The 16,367-nt window shown below is 56.6% G+C and overlaps 11 protein-coding genes across 11 annotated transcripts; 5 read left to right on the forward strand and 6 right to left on the reverse strand.

Moving 5' to 3' along the window:
• Positions 1-63: 63 nt before the first annotated feature.
• BZA70DRAFT_290267 (uncharacterized protein) lies at positions 64-2,407 on the forward strand (the record flags this gene model as incomplete). The annotated part of the gene is made up of 2 exons (XM_064914196.1): positions 64-551; positions 616-2,407. 2 exons carry the CDS (start codon positions 64-66, stop codon positions 2,405-2,407), a joined length of 2,280 nt encoding a protein of 759 aa, XP_064767324.1.
• Positions 2,408-2,664: 257 nt separating this feature from the next.
• On the reverse strand, positions 2,665-3,542 carry BZA70DRAFT_280429 (mitochondrial PGP phosphatase-domain-containing protein). The gene has a single exon (XM_064912952.1). It carries the CDS (start codon positions 3,517-3,519, stop codon positions 2,740-2,742), a length of 780 nt encoding a protein of 259 aa, XP_064767325.1. The 5' UTR covers positions 3,520-3,542; the 3' UTR covers positions 2,665-2,739.
• Positions 3,543-3,667: 125 nt separating this feature from the next.
• Positions 3,668-5,842, forward strand: BZA70DRAFT_280432 (uncharacterized protein). The gene is made up of 3 exons (XM_064912953.1): positions 3,668-3,907; positions 3,975-4,059; positions 4,117-5,842. The coding sequence occupies exons 1-3, from the start codon at positions 3,839-3,841 to the stop codon at positions 5,688-5,690; spliced, it is 1,728 nt and encodes a 575-aa protein (XP_064767326.1). The 5' UTR covers positions 3,668-3,838; the 3' UTR covers positions 5,691-5,842.
• Positions 5,843-7,419, reverse strand: BZA70DRAFT_280434 (mRNA capping enzyme, catalytic domain-containing protein). The gene is made up of 2 exons (XM_064912954.1): positions 7,041-7,419; positions 5,843-6,984 (listed from the first exon to the last, which is right to left on the reverse strand). Exons 1-2 carry the CDS (start codon positions 7,208-7,210, stop codon positions 5,853-5,855), a joined length of 1,302 nt encoding a protein of 433 aa, XP_064767327.1. The 5' UTR covers positions 7,211-7,419; the 3' UTR covers positions 5,843-5,852.
• A 22-nt stretch (positions 7,420-7,441) lies between these two features.
• BZA70DRAFT_188894 (coiled-coil domain-containing protein 55-domain containing protein) lies at positions 7,442-8,440 on the forward strand. The gene has a single exon (XM_064910015.1). The coding sequence runs from the start codon at positions 7,595-7,597 to the stop codon at positions 8,366-8,368; it is 774 nt and encodes a 257-aa protein (XP_064767328.1). The 5' UTR covers positions 7,442-7,594; the 3' UTR covers positions 8,369-8,440.
• BZA70DRAFT_188884 (sphingosine-1-phosphate lyase) lies at positions 8,431-10,372 on the reverse strand. Its single transcript, XM_064910014.1, has 2 exons — positions 10,176-10,372; positions 8,431-10,111 (listed from the first exon to the last, which is right to left on the reverse strand). Exons 1-2 carry the CDS (start codon positions 10,256-10,258, stop codon positions 8,494-8,496), a joined length of 1,701 nt encoding a protein of 566 aa, XP_064767329.1. The 5' UTR covers positions 10,259-10,372; the 3' UTR covers positions 8,431-8,493.
• Positions 10,373-12,051, reverse strand: BZA70DRAFT_188883 (SKIP/SNW domain-containing protein). Its single transcript, XM_064910013.1, has 2 exons — positions 11,802-12,051; positions 10,373-11,739 (listed from the first exon to the last, which is right to left on the reverse strand). Exons 1-2 carry the CDS (start codon positions 11,936-11,938, stop codon positions 10,488-10,490), a joined length of 1,389 nt encoding a protein of 462 aa, XP_064767330.1. The 5' UTR covers positions 11,939-12,051; the 3' UTR covers positions 10,373-10,487.
• Positions 11,749-13,388, forward strand: BZA70DRAFT_188898 (mitochondrial import inner membrane translocase subunit Tim54). Its single transcript, XM_064910016.1, has one exon. The coding sequence runs from the start codon at positions 12,165-12,167 to the stop codon at positions 13,347-13,349; it is 1,185 nt and encodes a 394-aa protein (XP_064767331.1). The 5' UTR covers positions 11,749-12,164; the 3' UTR covers positions 13,350-13,388.
• On the reverse strand, positions 13,375-14,588 carry BZA70DRAFT_280438 (uncharacterized protein). Its single transcript, XM_064912955.1, has 2 exons — positions 13,972-14,588; positions 13,375-13,911 (listed from the first exon to the last, which is right to left on the reverse strand). The coding sequence occupies exons 1-2, from the start codon at positions 14,369-14,371 to the stop codon at positions 13,427-13,429; spliced, it is 885 nt and encodes a 294-aa protein (XP_064767332.1). The 5' UTR covers positions 14,372-14,588; the 3' UTR covers positions 13,375-13,426.
• Positions 14,553-15,076, forward strand: BZA70DRAFT_280441 (outer membrane protein TOM13-domain-containing protein). Its single transcript, XM_064912956.1, has 2 exons — positions 14,553-14,893; positions 14,965-15,076. Exons 1-2 carry the CDS (start codon positions 14,639-14,641, stop codon positions 15,037-15,039), a joined length of 330 nt encoding a protein of 109 aa, XP_064767333.1. The 5' UTR covers positions 14,553-14,638; the 3' UTR covers positions 15,040-15,076.
• BZA70DRAFT_280443 (60Kd inner membrane protein-domain-containing protein) lies at positions 15,077-16,364 on the reverse strand. Its single transcript, XM_064912957.1, has 2 exons — positions 16,258-16,364; positions 15,077-16,207 (listed from the first exon to the last, which is right to left on the reverse strand). The coding sequence occupies exons 1-2, from the start codon at positions 16,288-16,290 to the stop codon at positions 15,098-15,100; spliced, it is 1,143 nt and encodes a 380-aa protein (XP_064767334.1). The 5' UTR covers positions 16,291-16,364; the 3' UTR covers positions 15,077-15,097.
• Positions 16,365-16,367: the final 3 nt, after the last annotated feature.

The following is a 16,367-nucleotide window of genomic DNA, read 5'->3' on the forward strand; positions in this document are numbered from 1 at the left end:
GCCCAACTCCTGCCGTTCCTTATTCCTTTTGCTTTCTTTCCTTTCATCTTCTTCTTCATCACCATGGACATCGACGCCGTATTCGAAGAGTTCACCGTCGCTCCTGACGACTCCGCGACCCTCTCCCCGGCCTCGTCCCCCGGCGACCTCTCCTCCAGCGAGCGCTCCACCGACGGCCAGCAGCAATCTACCCCAACTCCCCTCTTCTCATCCACCTTCTCCTCCTCAAACAACACAAACAGCAACAACGCAAACATGCAGACATACTCCGCCTCCTCCCAGCTCTCGTCCATGACCACCTCCGCTGAGCCCCAGTCCCAGCCGCAGCCTCAGTCATCGGCCTCCTCGTCCTCGCGACGCTCGCTCGCGCGCAAGTCGACCCTCACGCAGCAGCAAAAGAACAACAAGCGCCAGCGGGCCTCGTCTGAGCAGCTCGTCATTCTCGAGAACGAGTTCGCTCTCAACCCGGCGCCGAACGCAAAAACCCGCATCCGCATAGCCGACCAAATCAACATGACCGAGCGCTCTGTCCAGATATGGTTCCAAAATAGGTGTGTCCTCCTTCCCTCTTCTTTCCAGATTACTCTCAACAGACTCTAACATTTAACATAACAGACGCGCGAAAATAAAATCGCTCGCAAAGAAATCTATCGAGGCCGGAGAGGAAAGCGACCAGATCCCAGACTCGATGAAGCATTATCTCGCGCAGGCATCGGGTCCCTCCGCTGGCACATCCTCGGCCTTCTTTGCTCGCGCGTTTGGCCTCGGCCAGGGCGCGCCCAACAAAGCGGCACTAGCTCGCTCGGCGTCGTTCTCAAACATGAGCGACCATTCCTATTACATGCGCAACTACGCCTCGACTAATTTCAACAACGCGGACGTGGTCGCGCCTTCAGCGTCGTCGACTAATAACAGCAAGACGCCTGTCTGCCAGTTCACTGCGCGGTCGCTCACCATCGGTTCATGGCGGCGGGTGGCGGGGACGGCTATGGACCTTGTCATATTCTACAGTCCGTCGCAGAGCAGGTTTACGTACTACATCAACAACGACTCTGTCGGTTTCAAGATTGAGTTTCCTTTCTCTGCCGTCAAGCAGATCTTTGTGCAGCCCGCTCCGTCCACTGGAGAGGATGCGGGTGAAGCAGGAGATGAATCTGCAGTATCGGCGCAGGGCGACATCGTCGTCATCTTGTCCCATCCGCCGCAGTTTTACATGGAATCATCCGGCTCGACCAGCGGCTGGTTTGAGACCGACGATTTCACAGAAGACCAGCAAGCCAGTCGGGTGATGGAGCACCGGTTTTCCGGCCCGCTAAAAGTGCTCGAGCAGCAACTGTCCGAGCTACTCTGTCTCCGCACCGATATGCTAACCGCGACGACGCGAGCAAACCGGAGCTCGAGCGCCTCGTCAGCGAGCACGACGACGACGTCGAGCTCGACAACAAAGATGCTGAACGCGCTCTCGTTCACAACCTCAGCACCGGTGTCTCCGCTTGTTGCGGGCGCGGTGGTCGAAAGCGGAGGCGGACTTGCGCCGTTTCCCACACAGACTACTACGGCAGGGTTTGGTAGTAGTGCGGCAGGAATGCCGTTTTCGTTTGCTCCGCAGTATGCGCCAAGCAGCGGGTTTGCTGTGCCGGCGGGAAAGCCGCGGACACATCGACGGACACGAAGTCGGTCTGTTCCTGCGACTATTGATTTTTCGTACATGAATGCTGCTAGTCCTGGGTTTATGTATCATAGTGATATGGCGGCTATGAGTGCTGCATCTTCACAAGCAGCTGCGGTGGCAGCAGCAGCAGCAGCAGCGGCAGCGCAGGCAGCGTCACATACGCCGTCAATGAATGAGGCGATTAGTCAAACTGCACAGACGTCGGGGGTACCTGCTGATGTGGATGTTCCCGCCGGGACCTCGTCGCTGCAGATGGCGCCACTTGTTCAGGATCTGGGTGGAAGCACGCGGTCACCAGGATTAGGAATGGGTGGCCAGCATCTTCGGATCGACACTGCATCTGCGCCTGCGACCCCGTTTCTGGATCCGTATTCATACGCGCTGCTGTCGGCGAACAGCACGACCGGAGGAGCGCCTGAGGGCAACTACTCTGAGCTGCTGACGCCTAATCCGTCCGCGGCAGCGTCGGTGCCAGCGACCGCGCCTACGCCGAGCGATCTCGAACCCGGCATGAACCCATACTGGATGCATGCGGCCGGGGGAGGTAGCGAGGATATAGTGGTCGAGGACATGGGTCTGGCGGTAGCCGCCGCGGGCGACGTGAGTGCGGAGGCGGCGATATTTGAGAATCAGTTTGTGGAGCCCGATTTCGGCGGCGGTCCGACGACGGAGACGACGAGCGCGGGCGATGAGTTGCTGGATATCGGGCTTTTGGGGATTAACGGGGGTGTATAACATGGAAAGGAAGTTTAAAATGGTCTCTCTTTACTAGTCTTTTGCTAGTCTCTTTTGCTAGTCTCTTTTGCTAGTCTCTTTTACTAGTCACTCTTTTATTTTACTGTGCGATTTTATTGCTTACTTAGATGGTTTGGTGTTTGGTATATACTTAAAATGTTTGAGTACTAAAGAATTTTCGAAAAAAAGTGTACATTTATCTGCTGTTTTTGAATACTTGTGATGATGAAATTATTATGGATATGAACTTTGCGATGATTGTCTTGTTCTTGCTGTTTTAAGTGATGCTGTATTGCTTCAGAGAAATAATATATACATGTTGCTTATTTACATTACCAAGCGTCCGAGGGAGGTAGCGGGTCTGTCCGGGGAGGTTTTTTGGGTAAAATCGGCTTGATTCCTCTTGATTCGATGAGGTCGACGAGCTTCTTTTCGATACGGACGAGCGGCGAATTGCTCTTCTTAACCCCGTCCTCGATCCAGAGCGCCCAGGCGCCGATGTTGTTTGCCATGAAGACGTCAGTGAAGATGCGGTCGCCGATGACAGCGACATGATGCGCGGCATGCACGTCGGTCGATTTATCCTCGATGAGCTTCATGAGCACGCCCTTGCCGACGGACTCGTGCGGTTTGAAGTGCAGGTGGTCGTACACCTCGATGCCTGTCGCGCGCTCGGTCTCGCGCTTGAGTCTGAGCTCGTTGCCGAACGCGTGGCGGACCTCGTGCAGGTACGCGCCCGCGGTGTTGGACACGATGATCACTTTTGAGCCCGGGAACTGGCGGCGCAGGTTTGCGAGCGCGGCGAGGTTGTCTGGATGCGCGCCGATCTTGTCGGTCTCAGCAAAACAGTTGTCCTTGTCGAGCACGACCGCGCGGATGTCTGCGTGCGCGGGGAACAGCGAGTGGATGTCCTCGGGCAGGTCGCAGAAGCGGGAGATGCGGGCGTGGGGCAGCGCGCGGGCAGGGAAGTAGGTGAGGGAGAGAACCTGGAAGACGGCGTCGCGGCGGTCGAAGAAGCGCAGGTAGCCGTAGCGCGCGTTGAAGTGCTGCTGCCAGAACCAGCTCGAGAGCGGTTTCATGGCTGTTTTCAGCCGGTCCGCGAGCCGTTGCATTGCTGGTGAGCGGTGGAGTAGACAACAGTGGACAGCAGCACACGATATCAGACTTCTCGGAGGTGAAGAGCATCGCCACCACGTGACTTGTGCGGCGCAGGAAAGCCAGTTTACGTGGCACCGCCTTGAATCCAAGCGTGCAGCCAGCCCAGCCTCGGCCACCCGCCTCCTTTTGCGCTGACTTGATTGATTTGAGAAGCAATTGCAGATTGACTGACTGATTTGAGAAGATTGAATTGGTCTGAAGAAGAGTTGAAGTTGCTGAACGCACGCTGCTTGCTATTAGAACGCAGGAAGAGCAAATAAAGGGCGAGAAAATATGAGAGTCCAGGCACTTTTCCTGGCTGCTGCCTGCTTCGGCGGTGCGCTCGCCAATCAGGCCAAAATCGTACGTATCTGATTCTTATTCTGATATGTTGTTGCTGGTCCGTTGAACGGGTGCTGATAAGATCCAGGTCGATGAGCCCAGCGGGCGTCAGCAGTGCTCGGGCATGTACGCCCGCAGCGATTGGGGCGGCAAGGTTGATCCATACATCAAAGGTCAGTTCTTGCTCTATTCTCCCTGTTTTCTTATGATCTCCACTAACACACCGCTAGTCGACATCCACCGCTCCGCGACATCGACCTCCTCCGAAACAGGCACAGTCTCCGTCGTGGTCTTTGAGTGGACAGACGTCGACCTGATCGGAATCGACACCGGCGACTCCAAGAACCCCGTCGCCTACGTCTGCAGCGAAGACGCAGTCAAAAACAAGCTCTGCACACAGGACCACTTTGGCGAGTTCTTGCTCCGCGACGCGGGCGACGATTCCACCGTCAGATCAATCGTCACGAAAGCGGTCGAGATCCACGACGGCTTTGCGGAGCCCCTCACGTACCAGGTGCACCGCACCGGGTTCTACTGCGTGGGCACGTACGGCATTACTACCGACGATGGCGGGTATGCGGGAACCGTCACCTTCCAGAACGCGTACGGCCAGCTGCCGGCGTCGCAGGTCGCCAAACTGCCCTTCTACGGAGGCATGGCGATCGCCTACGCGGTCATGCTCGCGTACTGGATGTTTCTCTACGTGCAGTACCGATCCGACATTCTGGCGGTGCAAAACTACATCACCGCCTGCGCCGTCTTTCTCACGGTCGAGATGATTATTGTCTGGGGCTACTACGACCTCATCAACTCAAAGGGCTACACCCCGCTCTCGCGCGTGTACATGGTCTTCATCGCGATCCTGAACGCGTTCCGCAACGCGTTCACCTTTTTCCTCCTGCTCATCGTCTGCATGGGCTACGGCGTCGTCAAACCCTCGCTCGGCAGCTCAATGACAAAGTGCCGCATCCTCGCGGGCCTGCACTTTGTCTTTGGCATCGTCTACGCGATCGCCAGCTTCCTCGTCACGCCCGACACCGCCGGCCCGCTCATCTTGCTCGTCATCATGCCGCTCGCAGCCACAATGACCGCTTTCTACCTCTGGATCCTCTCCTCGCTCACCGCGACAATCAAGGACCTCGTCGAGCGCAAGCAAAACGTCAAAGCGCTCATGTACCGCCGTCTCTGGCGCTTACTCTTCGGCTCGATCCTCGTCATCTTTGCCTTCTTCTTTGTAAACTCGCTCATCTTCGCGGACAGAAGCTCGGCGGACTTCGTCCCGCGCCACTGGAAGTCGCGGTGGTTCGTGCTCGATGGATGGTTGAATGTGATTTACTTCCTCGACTTTGTGCTGATTGCCTTCCTGTGGCGGCCGACGCGGAACAATCGCCGGTTCGCAATGTCGGACGAGCTTTCGCAGGACGACGACGGTGGGTTTGAGATTGCGAGTCTTGCGGGATCGCTTGATGAGGAGGCGGGGATTCCCTCGCGATATGATCCCGCGTCGACAAACAGTGGTTCGGGCGCGGGCGTCGGCCGCTACGACGGCGACAATGATAGTCTCGCGGGCTCGCTGCACGCAGGCACGACTAACCCCTACGGCGATGACGGCGCGCACGGGTCCGTTGAAGTCGCGGCGGGGGACGGGCCGACGACGGAGACGATGTTTGAGGCGCCGGACGAGGACTATGATCGGTGGTCGGAGGACGACGATGATTACGCGACGCGGTTGAATGGGAGTAAGAAGGGAGAGGATGAGTCTGAGTTGTTGGCGAAGAAGAAGGAGCCTGGGAAGGATGATTAGTTTATTGTGCTTTGTGTTTGTGTTTATGTGATTTTATGTGACTTGGTGGTGGAAAGGATAGATAACTAAGAGTCCTGATGTATGATTCAGCTGTTCTAAGCGGAACAAGTGTAGTTTACAATAAAAATAAAGATAGCCAGGATACAATAAGAGAAGAAAAGATTAGTCGTTTGCTTTCCGCTTTTCGCCCGTCCGACCAAGATCATGACCCTCATCCGCCGCCCCCGCTTCCCTGCTTTCGCGCTCACGATCCCGCGTCCTCCGCACGTCGTCATCTAATGACTTTCTGTCTCTTTGGTGAGAAGAAGAAGAAGAAGGAGGAGGAGGCGGACCCCTCCCGCGCTCTTTCTCATGCGCGATGCGTTTCTTCCACGCCTCGCGAATTCGCGTGTTTGCGTTCAGCAGCTCTTCCTTTGTGACCCCGTCCCGCACGCTCATCTCGATTTTCTCGACGATCGAGATATGGTTCGGCGTGAGCTTGTCGTCGCGGAAGCGGAGGTAGCGCCATGAATTGAGGGTCTTGTCGTGCACGCACTCGACGATGCGCTCGTCCAGGGGCTCGTTTAGGGATTTGAGGGTTTGCCATTCGGATGGGGTGAGGTAGAGCTCGCCGTAGGGTTTGTAGACGTTGGATTCGACGTAGACGGAGAGCATCGTGGTTGGCTGCGAGTCGTAGTCTGGGTAGGAGATCGAGGGGTCGTCTGGGTCTGTGTAGGTCGGGAAGTGGAGGGTCAGACGAAAGTCGATGCTGTTTTCCTCCGCGGGCTTCCATTTGAGGATCTTTTCGTCCGTGCCAAAGACGTAGGGAGTCAGTCGGGAGGTGAAGATCAGGCCGTCGGTGCCGTGCTTGAGCCGAGGGATGACGTCGTTCCAGAGCTTTGGCAGCGCGTACGAAAACTCCATGTCTTTGAAGTCGATCAGGAACGGGAAGAACTGGACCTCGTCCGGGAACTGCTTGCAGAGGTTATCATACGGCTTGTAGACGAGCTCGCGGAAGTACCCGAGCCGCTTGTCGAGCGTGCGCTCCGTCATCAGCTTGCCGTCGATAACGAGCGAGTCAAAGACAAGGTAGCGCAGCACCTCGCGCCCGTCGTCTTCGTGGTCGAGCACGAGCTCGCCGTCGACGATGCAGTCGACGTGGAATTTCTGGAAATCGTCTTGTAGTGGGAAGTGCAGGCCTTGCACGTAGTAGTAGTTGTTTTTCCGGTCAATCAGGTACGTTGCCTCGGCGTCGCCTTCGCGCGTCAGGTACATCAGGCATCGAATGCCGTCTGACTTTTCGCACACAAAGTAACTGCACTCTTATTAGCATGAAACTCCCCACAACAACAATCAAAGCAAAACACGTACTCTTCCCGCTCGAGGTTCTCAGCAATATGCCGCTTGAGAAACGACACGGGCTGCGCGCCGGGAAACGAGGTATTATGCCGTCGCAGCAGACGCGCGACGTCCTGTCTCAGTCCTTCCGCGTACCGTGCAGGCGCACGCACGCCGGGGATGTCTGGAACTGATCCCGCCATTGTCTGTGTGTGTGTTTAAGAGTTGATATCTCGAGCTGATGATGATGGTGTTGCTGGTGGTGATGTCGTGGGTGTCGATGAATGCGCATTCATCCCACGATTTCCATCGTCAATTCTATTTCCTTCTTCTTCTTCTTCTTCTTCTTCTTCTTCTTCTTCTTCTTTCTGATATCCTTTCCTCTCTGCTCTTTCTTAAGTCCTCCTCGATCTATCAACTTGATCAAGCACGCAGCTCAAGACAAAAAGCAAAATTTGGAGGTGAGAAATAGAGTTTAGACAGCTGGCCGAATCGGGAATAGTGCGATGGGCTCTTCCCTTCCTCTTCCTCCTCCTCTTCTTCTTGTTCTCTGATAGAAGAAGAGAAGAGAGAACAAGGAGAGAAGAATGTCTGGGAAAACATTCGGCGGGTTGAAGATCCAGGCAGGCAAGAAGAACAAGCTGAGCAGTTCCAAAGCAGCGCCGACAGAGCAGCGGCGGTCGATATTCGGCGACGATGATCTGCTCGAGAACGCGTCTGACGAGGACCTCGACGACGAGAAGCAGACGACGAAAGACAGCGCGAGGAAGTTCCAGCCTCCGTCGCGGGGGAGCAGTAACAGCAGCCGAGCAGCGGTGAATACAGAGCTGATCGCGCACGCGATGCATAACCAGCAGCTGACAAAGTCGGTCGAGGAAGAAGTCGATCCCTCGATCTACGCCTACGACGACGTCTACGACACGATGAAATCCGCCGAACGCAGTGCGCGCGCGCAACTCGTCGGCGACGGCGAGTCACAGAAAAAAGACGGGCGGAAGAGTAAGTACATCGACACGCTGCAGGAGTCGCTCAAGATGCGCACGCAGGACCGGTTGCTGGCGCGGGATAAGCTGAATAAACGCGAGCGCGAGGAGGAAGGGGATGAGTTTGCGGCGGCGCCGGTGTTTGAGAGCGCGGCGTTTAAGCGGCAGAAGGCAGAGTTGGAGAAGACGAGGGCGGAGGAGGAGGAGAAGGAGAGGAAGGAGAAGGAGAGGAAGAGTAGGGGTGGAGGGGCGGGGCTGGTTGGGGTTTATCAGAAGATTCTGAAGCAGAGTGAGGGATCGCATGAGGCACAGGTCAGAGCTGCTGCTGCTGCTGCGTCTGCCAAAGCAGTGAAGGATGAGGACACTCGGAGGAAATAACCGGTTGAATAAATACAAAACGTCTCGCTATCTGCCGTGTGTAAAATCCATGTATAGAGATGGACATACAGACAGACAGCGCAGACAGACGATAATTACATTAGATTACAAGATAGATACAGAGATCAAGCCTTGTAGAGGTTATCAAGGAACCCATAGACCATCTCGTCCACAACTCCATTCGTGCTCACGCTGCCCGCCACGCCATACAGCATCGCCGTATCGCCCTGCTTCTTCTTGATATCGCTCTCGGACTCGGCCCCGTGCGCGAGCTCGATCTGCGCTACAGAGTCCTTGAGATCCCGCACGAGCATGACGCATGACTCTGTCGTCAGCTTTGTGCACGCAATGTGCAGTGCCGCCGGGTTTTGCAGCGCCGAAAGATGCCATCCCTTTGCGACCATCGAGTCTGCGACCTCGTATATGTTTAGAGTTGATGACGTGAACGCGACCACGGAGGAGATTGGGTCGCCGAGCACAGTCAGCTGCGGAATATCAGCCGCGATAGAGGAGCGGATAAGGCGCGCGGCCTCGACTATTGACTTTGCAGAGCTGTAGTAGCCGTCGTCGCCCATCTTCATCAGCGTCGCCCAGCAGCCTGCTATCAGCGCGCCCGGTCTCGAGCCAGCAAGAGTAGGGGACGCGTACACGCCGCCGGACCAGTCTGTCGCGAGGAAGTACTGGTGCCGTCGGTAGGAAGAGTCGCGGTACATGATTATCGAGCTTCCTTTCGGCGCGAAGCCGTACTTGTGGGTATCGCACGAGATCGAGGTGACGCCCGGTAGTCGAAAGTCGACGACAGGAACGTTGACGGTTGGGTCTATTTCGCGGTAGACGCGCTCGAGGTAAGGCACGACGAAGGAGCCGAGGCAGGCGTCGACGTGCAGTGGGATCTTGTACCTCAGCGCGAGCTTTGAGAGGCCCTCGATGTCGTCGATGATGCCGTGCGGGAAGTTTGGCGCCGAGCCCGCGATGAGGACAGTATTTGAGTTGATCATGCGCCTGACGGCCTTCAGATTGACCTTGTATGTGACGGGGTCCATGGGCGCGTGGCGGAGTTTGATGCCAAAGTAGTAGGCTGCCTTGTCGAACCCGGCGTGGACGGTGATGGGCGCGATGATCTCGGGCTGGGTGACGTGTCTTTCGTGGTAGGCTTTCATTTTGGCGGATAGGCAGGCGAGCAGGAGGGATTCGGTGCCGCCGGAGGTGGTGGTGCCGACGCCGGAGTGCTGGGGGGCGTTGAAGAGATTGAGGACCATTGTGACGACCTCGGCTTCCATCTTGCGGACGTCGGGGAAGACGTCGGGATGGAGCTGGTTTGCGACAGAGAACATGCCGTAGGCCTGGGTTTGCAGGTCGATGAGCTCTTTGCCGCCGTGGTAGACTGCGCCGGAGACCTTGCCGGCTTCCCAGGCCGAATGCTGCATGAGGGAGAGGTGTTGCATTTCGGCGATGATTTGCTCTTCGGACCAGCCGTGCTGTGGCAGTTCGCGGTAGTAGGTGATGTCGGGGCCGCGCGGGACCATCTGCTGCTCCATTGAGACGAGGACTTTGCTGACTTCGGCGTCGACTTTGTCGCGGATGCCGGGGGCGCGGAGGAGGTAGCGGAAGAAGAGCTTAGAGGCGGAGCGGTAGAGGTCGGAGAAGATGCCGAGGGGGCCGCGGGCCCATAGCTCGCGGTAGGCAGTGGCAGAGAGGGAGCATAGGGCGTAGGCAAAGACGAGGTTGCGGGAGAGGGAGAAGCTGGGGGAGGTTAGTGGTGGTGGTGGTGGTGGGGTGGTGGGGTGGTGGGGTGGAGGAGACATACGCGGGGGAGGAGGCGATGGCGTCGAGGAGGAGGCGGGAGTGGGAGACGATGAGAGAAGCAGTTCTCTCGAGGGAGAGGGACATGGAGGAGATATAGATATAGATATAGAGGAGGATAGAGGAGGATAGAGGAGGAGGAGGGATATATATAGGAAGAGGAGGAGAAGAAGCAGATATCAGGAAACTCGGCTCGTGTTGATCTTCGCTCGCTTGCAGAGCCGCAGCCTCCTCGTGTTCGATCTTACCCGGCAAACTCTATCATTTCCCGTTTAAGTAACTTCTGTTATACATTCTACTATTCAACATCAATTCACTAATTCACTCGGCGCTGTTTAGTAGGGGGACCGGGCGATGCTGGACGGGCAGAGCGTTTGCTGCTTCGAGGAGGTGGAGAGAGAGACCGGGAGGGGGATCTTGACACTGATCTGGACACTGATCTGGAGAGAGACCTTGATACTGACCTCGAGTAGGACCTCGACCTCGACCGCGACAGTGGTCTCGACAGTGATCTTGATACCGACCTCGAGTATGATCTTGATCTTGATCTCGACGCCTCCCTCCCTCTCCTAACCGGACTTCTCGAATATGACCTAGACCTCGACCTCGACCCCGAATACGACCCCGACCCCGAATAACTCGAGTACGACGACACCGACCCCGACGGCGTCCGCGAGACAGACCGCCCTCGCGCCATAGTCCTCCCCCGCTCTGGCTCCTCTCTCCTCCTCTGTCCACCCTCCCTCTCCTCCCTGATCTTCCTCGCCAACTCCCGCAAATGCTCCTCCTTCCTCTCCTTCTCCTCGTCCGCCAGCCGCTGCTGCAGCAACGCCCGCTGCTTCACCTCCTCGCGCGCGTGCCGGTCCGCCGCCGACAGCGCTTCCGACAACTTTGCAAAGTTGTCGTTAATCTCCACGTCCTGCAACCCTCGTCCGTCGGCCGCCAACCGCTTGTCCAGCGCGATCGTGTAGCCCTTTGGATTCTTCCACTTTGACACGCTCGGCGGAATCGAGAAATCCTCCTGGTCCTTCACCGTCAACTTCCGCGGCGGCGAGCGCAGAAGCGGTGCCGGCGGCGACGGCGGGCCTCGCGGTACCTTCGTATGTCTGAACTTGGGCGGCGCCATCGGATCTTCAGGAAGATCGACCATCTTTATAATCCGCTGCCCGTGCTCTGTGCCTGCTTTCTCGCCCATCATACTACTCGGCGTGTATCTGATAAACGTAGGCTCGTTGCGCTTACTATTCGCGATACTCTTCGCATTCGCCGCCTCGGCCTTGCCGTTCAAAATACTCTCAAACGCAGCCTTTGTCTTCGCCGTCGTCAGCGCCACTTCCTCCTCCGACGGCCGCGCGAGGTTGAGCTCCCCGATATTCGCGCGCTGCCGAAGCGGAATCAGGTCAGAGAACGAGGTGTGCACGATCCGGCCTGAGGCCTGGCCTTGCCGCGCGATCGCATCGTACTTGATCTTGCCTTGTGCATCGACCTGGATCGCGAGCGCGTTCGAGGTGCCTTGTTTCTTGCGGCCCATGTCGAGCGGGTACTGCACCATCTTGATTTCGGGATATCTGTGACTGTTAGCATCCTTCTTTTTAAAAACAATGAGCACAGCAATAGAAGATAAACATACGCTCCTCCATCGCCGTAATCATCAGCAGTCTTGGGTCGCCATCCTTGTCTCTGTCCGTAGGGTGGAATATTCGCATTCGAGCTGCCCGACGTCGTAATCAACGCGCCGTATTCATTATAACTCACGCCTTCTTCCATCTTTTCTTCTTCCTCTGGTTATCTCTTCTCTCTGATTCCCTTGTTATGAACACTGCTGAAGATGAAGGTTGTGGTGAGCAAAACCGGCACAAACTTTAACCGTTTACCCGGCGCAAACACAAAATAATTTCTGACCTCCGCGACTTCTGATATTCGCTGTTCTCAGTTCTATTCAGTCTATCAGACCTTTAACAAAGACAGAAAGACATATACAATCAGGACCGAGATGTCGACAGAACCTCCTCCCCCCCGGAACCCGGTCTTCGAGGCCATGGGCATCCCCCGAATCCGTCTCCCCGGACCCAAGATGTCGCTCTTCCTGCTCACCGTCGGCGGCATCGCAGGTCTAATCTACTACGACCGCCGCGAGCGTCGAGCGAACCGGCAGAGATGGAAAGACAGAGTGTCATTCCTTGCTCAAGAGCCGCTGCCCGTCACAGCCCTCCCCCGCTCCGTCAAGGTCTACCTCTCGCCGCCGCCGGGGGATCATATGGACATCACGATGACCCATTTCACGCAGTACGTCAAGCCGATCTTGACCGCTGCTGCTATAGACTGGGAAGTGGTCAAGGAGTACAGACAGGGCGATATCCGGTACAGCGTAGCCGAGGAGATCCGCAAGCAGCGACGGGGCGACGACGATCGGAACGAGTACGAAAAGAAGGCGGCCGCGAACTTGACTAGAGATCCGAGCGGGGGGGCTATTTGTATCGGACGGGGAGCGTATAAGGAGTATCTGCATGGCGTGCACGAGGGATGGCTTGGGCCGCTTGAGCCTCCTGCTTTACCCGAGCCTGAGCTGCCAACCAAGCCTGAGAACGTTGCGCAGGATCAGACATCTGCTGCTGCTGCCGACGCACGCGACGCGTTTGTCGAAAACGCCGCGACCGCCGTCTCCGAAGCCGATGCATCCTCCTCTGCTCCTCCCACCCCTCCCTCCGAAACAGAGTCAGAAGAAGAGCGCAAGAAGAAAGAAGAAGAAGCAAAGAAACCCCCGAAACCATACATCTCGACCGCCGACTACGCGAGCGCGTCCACGCCCCCCGAGTTTGCAAAACTAGACCACCTCGGCCCGGTGATGTACGTGCCGCATCCGCACATCCTCGGGTTCAGACATACCCCGATCCGGACCTACCGCTTCTTCACCCGCCGCGACCTCGCCGACAGCGTCGGGCGCGCGACAGCAGCTGTCGCGCTGAACAATACGCGGCCGTTTGTTTCGCGGATCGATGTCGACGCGGGGAAGCATGAGGAGGATGAGTGGCCGACGAAGTGGAAGCAGACGGGGTTGGAGAGGGGGTCGGAGTGGATGCAGGACGTGGTGGTGGACGAGAGAGTGGTGGAGAAGTTGAGGGTGTATGAGGTACCTGCCGAGTTTGACGAGCAGAGTCCATCTACGAACGAGAATTAACTGTATATAGAGAATTGTAAATAACAACCGTTAACATCACCAAGCGCATTGACTAGACAACGTAAAAAATGTACAATCTAATGTACAATCTTCGACGCCTCCTCCTCCCCAAGTTCCTTCACAATCACTTTTTCCAGCAACAGCTCCTTGCTCGTCCACAGATCTTCTTTCAACTTGTTTACTCGATCGAGCTCTTCTTGAAGTTGTCCGTGCAGTTCGCCCGCCCACGCCAGTTTCCGCTTCAAGTACCGCGCCAGCTCCGCCTGTGGCTTTTGCGACTCGTCGCCGTCTAACCCGTCCTCATTGCCAGCAGCTGTTTCTCCTGCAGCATCATCAGCACCAGTAGCAGCCTCCCCCTCGTCCTTCTTACTACTGCGCAGCTCGCGTTCGCGCGCGCGGTAGGTTCTGAGAACGGACTCGTAGTCCTCTGCGGTTTTCGAGCTCATCTTAGGGGGCCCTGATGGTTCTGTTTTTGGGATTGCTTCGCGGATCGCTTCTGCTTCGTGGACTGTGCGCATGTGTTTTGCGAGCGCGTCTGATCTTGTGAAGCTTCTGTCGCATTCTAGAGAGTTGTTAGATGTGTAGATATAAGAGTGGAGAATAGAGATAAAAGGAGGAGTACCCGGGACGTTACAGTAGAACGGCTTCTCGCCGGTGTGACTTCGCATATGAGCGACGAGAGCAAACCGCGACGTCTGGCTGAGCCCGCGCCGCGGACAATCCTGCCACTCGCACGCGTACTTTGGTCTCCGGTTCCCGACGTGTTCGTCGTGGATGTGCTTCACGAGATTATCCATATTCCCGCAGTCCTCGAAACACCCTTCCCAGCGACAGACCGTGACCTGGTCGAGATTGTCGTCGTTCACCCCCGGCGATCCGGGCACGGATCCGAGGGTGTCTTCAGAGATGTCGGAGATCGCGGAGCCGTTGGGGGACAGAGGCGGGTGCTCTGCCAGGCCGTTGGGTTCGGACTCGTCTGGCGAACTGGCGTCTGATGCGGGTGAGCGGTCCCTCTTTGCCATTCTGATCTGTTTCTGATCTGTTTGGGTCGCAATCAGCGCATTCTCTGCTGTTCTGTCTTTGTTATCAACTTCTCTCTGCTCTTCTTTACTGAAACAACAGCAGCTCAGCAAGACGCAGACCGCTGAGTGACGATGGCCGATGGGGGCCGGTGCGGCGCTGGCGTTGCGCTGTGCCCAGAATTACGCAGTCACGTGCTGACACCTGCGACATCACCGCCGTTGCCTCTCGAGAGAAGAAGAAGAAGAAGAAGACGTATCGCAGCAAAGATGTCGGGAGCAGCAGCAGAGCCAGTGAAAGAACTAGAAACAGAGAAGGAGGAGACAGAGAGCGTGTCGTCGTCCTCAGCATCACAGCGACGCACGTTCGGGTCATCGGTGCTTCAAGGCCTGCAACTCGTCGGCTCGGTGATCAAGTTCAGCGCTATTCAGCTCGTGTTTCCGTTCGTGAACGGAATGATGATTGGATTTGGCGAGATCTTTGCGAACGAGCTTGGGATCCGGTGGGGGTTTTTGGGCGCACATGTGAGTAGCTGTTGCTGATGTTACTAGTAGTGGGGGAGGTGGATCAGGAAGAGCTGACTGTAGATATCTAGGCCCATCCGATGCGGATAAATATACGAAACAGGGTCGAGCAGCGGTTACTGGAAGAGGAAAAGAAAAGGTCATAAAGAGATATTCTAATTGTACATATATATAAACGATATACTATTGATATTTACAAATGCTTTACGAGCGCGCGCGCTGCTTCTTCTTGACTACGCGCACGGGAGTCACCGGCTTCACCATCCGCGGCGGCTTGACGACCTTCGGCTCGGGGTTGGCCTGTGCCTGTGCTCGCTCCTTTGCGTCCGCCCACATGGTCTTGTACTGCTCCGTGATTGAGGTCTGCGAGGAGGCTTTCTCGGCCACTTGCGCCTTGACGAAGATGTCCTCGGGGATGTCCATCATGCGTCTGAAATACGCGGTGCGCATGAACAAGGTCTGCAGCATAGCCAAGAAGCCAGTGATGCTGAAGAAGAGCACGTTCGCGGCACTGTACCAGAGACCCATACCGATCATCATCGCCGGCGGGATGTAGGTCATTGCCGTCCGCATGGTGGGACCCATATTCGACGCGTTTCCCATCTCACCACCGAGCTTGAAACCGGTGTACATCGTAGCGGCCGAGATCAGACTGAGGCCGAGGTAGGGGTCCGTCGCGGCCAGGTCCTGGAACCAGAGCGCGCCCTCGGTGGTCATGCCCGCGACAGGCACTTCGGCCATCTTCTTGATCGCCATGAAGAAGCCGTACGCGATCGGGATCTGCGCGACACCTCCCGCGACGACCATCGGCATGCTAATCCCGTGCATCTTGCCCAATTTCGACATTCGCAATTGCGCAATTGCTTTCTCCTGCGGCGTGGCCGCGCCGCGCATCTGCTCCTGCAGCTTGTTCATCATCGGCTTGACGACCTTGAACTTCATGTTCATCTTGTAGGACTTGAACACGAGCGGCAGCAGAATGATACGCGACGCAGCACCGAGCGCGACGATCGTCGCCCACCACGGCATGCCGGTGTAGGCGTGCACGTACTCCATCGCGTGCAGGCAGAGGTCTGTAGGCCACAGCCATCCCTGCGCGAGGCCGAGCGATTCAAAGTAGCCGATTTCGTTTCCGGCCAGCGTAGGTGCTGCCTCTGCTACAGCCTGCACGACCGACGCTGTCGAGTCGGGCGCGGTTGTCGCCGCGGTTGTCGCAGCGGAGACGGCGTCGGATTTGTATCGCTGCGGGAGTATGCTCTGTGGACGGAGTATGCTCTGGGGCCTTCGCGCGGAGAATGCGGTCAGGTTGCGGGCCTGTACTGTTAGAAGAAGTGTAATGATAAGAAAGAAGAGAGAAGACATACAGAGAGCACCCTGCTGCACCTCGAGAAGTTCATGGTCGATATAGTCGAGATATCTGCCTGTTTCCTGTTCGATATCGCAGAGTCGAGTAAAAAATACTGAGAGCCACAAC

Source organism: Myxozyma melibiosi (genome assembly GCF_037950935.1).
Source record: "Myxozyma melibiosi strain Phaff 52-87 chromosome Unknown BZA70scaffold_8, whole genome shotgun sequence".
Classification (NCBI taxonomy): Eukaryota; Fungi; Ascomycota; class Lipomycetes; order Lipomycetales; family Lipomycetaceae; genus Myxozyma; species Myxozyma melibiosi.